The sequence below is a fragment of the Pelodiscus sinensis genome, chromosome 1, assembly GCF_049634645.1.
Source record: "Pelodiscus sinensis isolate JC-2024 chromosome 1, ASM4963464v1, whole genome shotgun sequence".
NCBI lineage: Eukaryota > Metazoa > Chordata > Testudines > Trionychidae > Pelodiscus > Pelodiscus sinensis.
Window position 1 is genome coordinate 327,608,279 of NC_134711.1, and position 3,637 is coordinate 327,611,915.

Below are 3,637 nucleotides of genomic sequence, written 5' to 3' on the forward strand. Positions count from 1 at the left end.
AACCAGAAAATACAGTTACAAATACAGTCGAAAAGATTGTTTTAAAATGTTGGAAGGTCTCTAAACCTTGATTTGCATAACAAAATCTGTCTCACCAATTAGTATGAGGGACAGATTTTCCCTAGTAGCAGGAAAATTCATAGCTGCCTATTACAGGGCATCTTCCACCTTTCTCTGCAGTGTGTGGGACCGACCAGGAGATACTGGGACAAATAGACTACAGATTTCATCCAGTCTTTCAGTGTGTAAACCCAAGTCCATGTTTTTGCTGATCTGCCCTGAGCTCTTGGGAGCAGAAAGATGTCTAGTAAAATATCATCTACTGTCATATTATTTTTCCTTTCAGGAATAAAAGTTGAAAATTCTTCTAACCTGCCCAGTGCATGATGTCAGCCGCCAATGACACCAAATTCAACTCTGAAGTATTCCTTCTCACTGGGATGCCTGGGCAGGAAAATGTCTATCTCTGGATCTTTATCACCTTCTGCATGATGTACTCTATTGCAATAATAGGAAATGTACTAATTCTGTTCATAATAAAAACAGACCCAAGCCTCCATGAGCCCATGTACATTTTCCTTTCCATGTTGGCCATCACAGACATTGGTTTATCAATATCCACCATGCCAACCACACTGGGCATATTTTTGTTTAACTCTAGAGTGATCAGCCTGGATGCCTGTTTTGCCCAGGTGTTCTTTGTACACTTGTTTACATACACCGAATCCTCCATGCTCCTGTTGATGGCCTATGACCGCTTCATGGCAATCTGTAACCCGCTGAGGTACGCTTCCATCTTAACCCTGCCGAGAATAGCCAAGATGGGGCTGGTGTCTGTGCTAAGAACCATGTCCCTAGTATTTCCACTCCCCTTTCTTGTGAAACGTTTCCGATACTGTCAATGCAACATCCTCTCCCATTCCTACTGCGTGCACCAGGATGTCATGAAGCTAGCTTGTGCGGACATCACTGTCAACATCATCTACGGTTTAGCTATCAAAATCTTAGCTGTGGGGTCGGACTCATTGCTCATTTTACTTTCCTATGGGATGATCCTCAAGACTGTGCTGAGTGTTGCATCTTGTACTGAGTGTTTCAGGGCCCTAAACACTTGTGTCTCCCACTTCTGTGCTGTCCTGATCTTCTTCATACCTGACATTGGCTTGTCCGTGATACACAGATTCGGGAACAGCTCTTCTCACTTACTTCAGAGTCTCATGGGCTACGTCTACATACTGGTTCCGCCCCTGATGAATCCAATCGTGTACAGTGTGAAAAACAAACACCTTCGTTCAAGGATACTCAGGGTGTTCTTCAAGTGAAGAGTGAGTTCTTCTACCTGCTCCAGCTCTGGTGCCTTGAAACATGGAAAACGCAGGCCACAGTCATTCACACCGTGATGGACACTTATATGCATCATGAAATGAACTATTCATCTCTACACTCTACATTGAGGTTCCAGTAGGGTGAAAGGTCTGGAGCTGGGTGAGACAGGTTGTCCCCACCCATGGGTGAGGGAGGACAGAGTCCTGGAGAAGAAGACAAAGGTAGGCAGCCGCATTTCCAAAATGATTGGGTTCATGGAGAGCCAAAGAATGGGAGGGTCAAAATGAACCTTAAGAGTGGCTGCTCTGACTTCAGTATTCGTCTCTGTACCATCAATAAAGAGAAGGGCTGTGGATGTTGTCTCCCATGACACCTGGCTTATCACTCATGAAAAAGTTGTGCAGTGGCAATCCTGCATCTTCCAAAGTGAACGTTATTTACTTGTTCCTATAACTCAAGAACTAGAGGTTACCAAATGAAATTAATAAGTAGCAGATTTGAAACAAACAAAAGGAAATATTTCTTCACACAGCACACAGTCAACCTGTGGACCAGTTTGCCAGAGGCTATTGTGAAGACTGAGAATTTAAAAGGGTTCAAAAAAGAACCAGATACATTTATGGAGATTAGGTCCATCAATACTTATTAGCCAGGATGAGCAGGGAGGATTCCCATAACCTCTGTTTGTCAAAGGTTGGGAATGGGTGACAGGGAAGGGATCGATCACTTTATCTGTTCACTTCATCTGGGGCACCTGGCATTGGCCACTGTTGGAAGACAGGACAGTTGGCTAGACGGACCTTTGGTCTGTCCCAGTATGGCCGTTCTTATGTTCTTATGAGAGCTCTTGGTGCTGACTGATCCATAAGGACTGTTCCAGCTCTGGACAGGGCTTCTCAATGGACACAGTCACCCACCCCGCACTTAGGTCCTCAAAGAGGTACCAGTGACTGTGTGATGCCAGAAACATGATTAATACTGTGGATTTAGGAGAAACCATTCACGTAGTCCAACTCCTGCCCTGTTGATGGATCTGCACACCACGCAGGAGTCCTGACATGACCCTCAGGCCCAGATTCCCCCCCAATCCCACCTCAGTTTATGCTGACACAGTAACGCAAAGGGGTGGAAATGGTTGTCAATTCCCCCACAGTCATGAATCGCTCCTATCACACCCCAACCCAGCCCATTTATTTTAGAGTGAGCCCCATTCAAAAAGGAAACACAGGACGTATGCTCATTCACCTCTGTGCTCTCCTCCCACACCTTCTTTTTCCTCTTGAGTTCCCACTTCCACAATCCTATTTATTACATGAGGGTATGTCTATACTGGGGAGTTACTCTGAAATAACACCCCTTATTTTGAAATAACAAGGCAAGCATCCACACTATGGGTGCATCTACACTGCACCCTTATCTCGAATTGTGTAGCATAGCTTATTTTGAGTCAGTTTCAAAATAGCTTATTTTGTCGTTTAGCGTTGTCTACACAGTGCCCAATTTTGAAATAAACCGCTATTCCGAAAAGTCCCTTAATCGTCATGGAATGAAGTTTGCCGGGACGTCAGAATAGCAAGGCTGTTATATTTTGAAGTAACAGGCATGCTGTTAAAATACGGAATAGCTATTTTGGGGTACCGGAACTATCCCGAAATAGCACCACAGTGTAGACATATCTTATCAAGCCTGTTAATTTGAAATAATGGACTTAATAATTTCAAAATAACACCTTCAGGTGTAAGAACGCCAGATGTCCGCTGTAATCCACCAAGAGAAAGAAGGCCTCCTCAATGGGTGGACTTTTTGTTTAGGTTAATCCATGATTATGGGGCAAAATAATCCCCAGGGTTTGCCAAGAACTAAGGCAGTCTACCCTCATTCCCTAGTTTAGTTTTTATTTTATTAAAGGGACATTCTTAGGAAGGGATGAGGACATGCTGGCTGTGTCTAGACTGGCCAGTTTTTCCGGAAAATTAGCCGCTTTTCCGGAAAAGCTTGCCTGTGGTGTATGAAGGCACAGACTCCAGCCGGTGCAAGCACGAAATCGTTTTATTGCAAGATTATAACTATCTTTATTCCCTCTCAACTTCCCAAAAGTCCACATCCTGCTTTTCACAAACTGTGCTTTCTCACAGTCCCAACACAGCATTCTCGAAGGTCGTTGACTCGGGCAGATGTTGTTATTGTTGGCTCAGGACTCTTGATCACGCGCGTCCCCGCTGACTCCTGGATCGTCCTCCAAGGTTTGCAGCTTTTCTTGGTTTTGTCCTTGGATGCCCCGTCACGCGGTCAATGCACTATACTTGTTGAT

The 3,637-nt window shown here is 44.5% G+C and overlaps 1 protein-coding gene across 1 annotated transcript; it reads left to right on the top strand.

The window, feature by feature from the left end:
• Nucleotides 1-386: 386 nt before the first annotated feature.
• On the top strand, nucleotides 387-1,322 carry LOC102448203 (olfactory receptor 51G2-like). The gene has a single exon (XM_006132574.2). The coding sequence runs from the start codon at nucleotides 387-389 to the stop codon at nucleotides 1,320-1,322; it is 936 nt and encodes a 311-aa protein (XP_006132636.2).
• Nucleotides 1,323-3,637: the final 2,315 nt, after the last annotated feature.

What these genes read in the sequence shown, in the direction of transcription:
- LOC102448203 (XM_006132574.2), top strand. Translation starts at nt 387, where the DNA reads ATGTCAGCCGCCAATGACACCAAATTCAACTCTGAAGTATTCCTTCTC.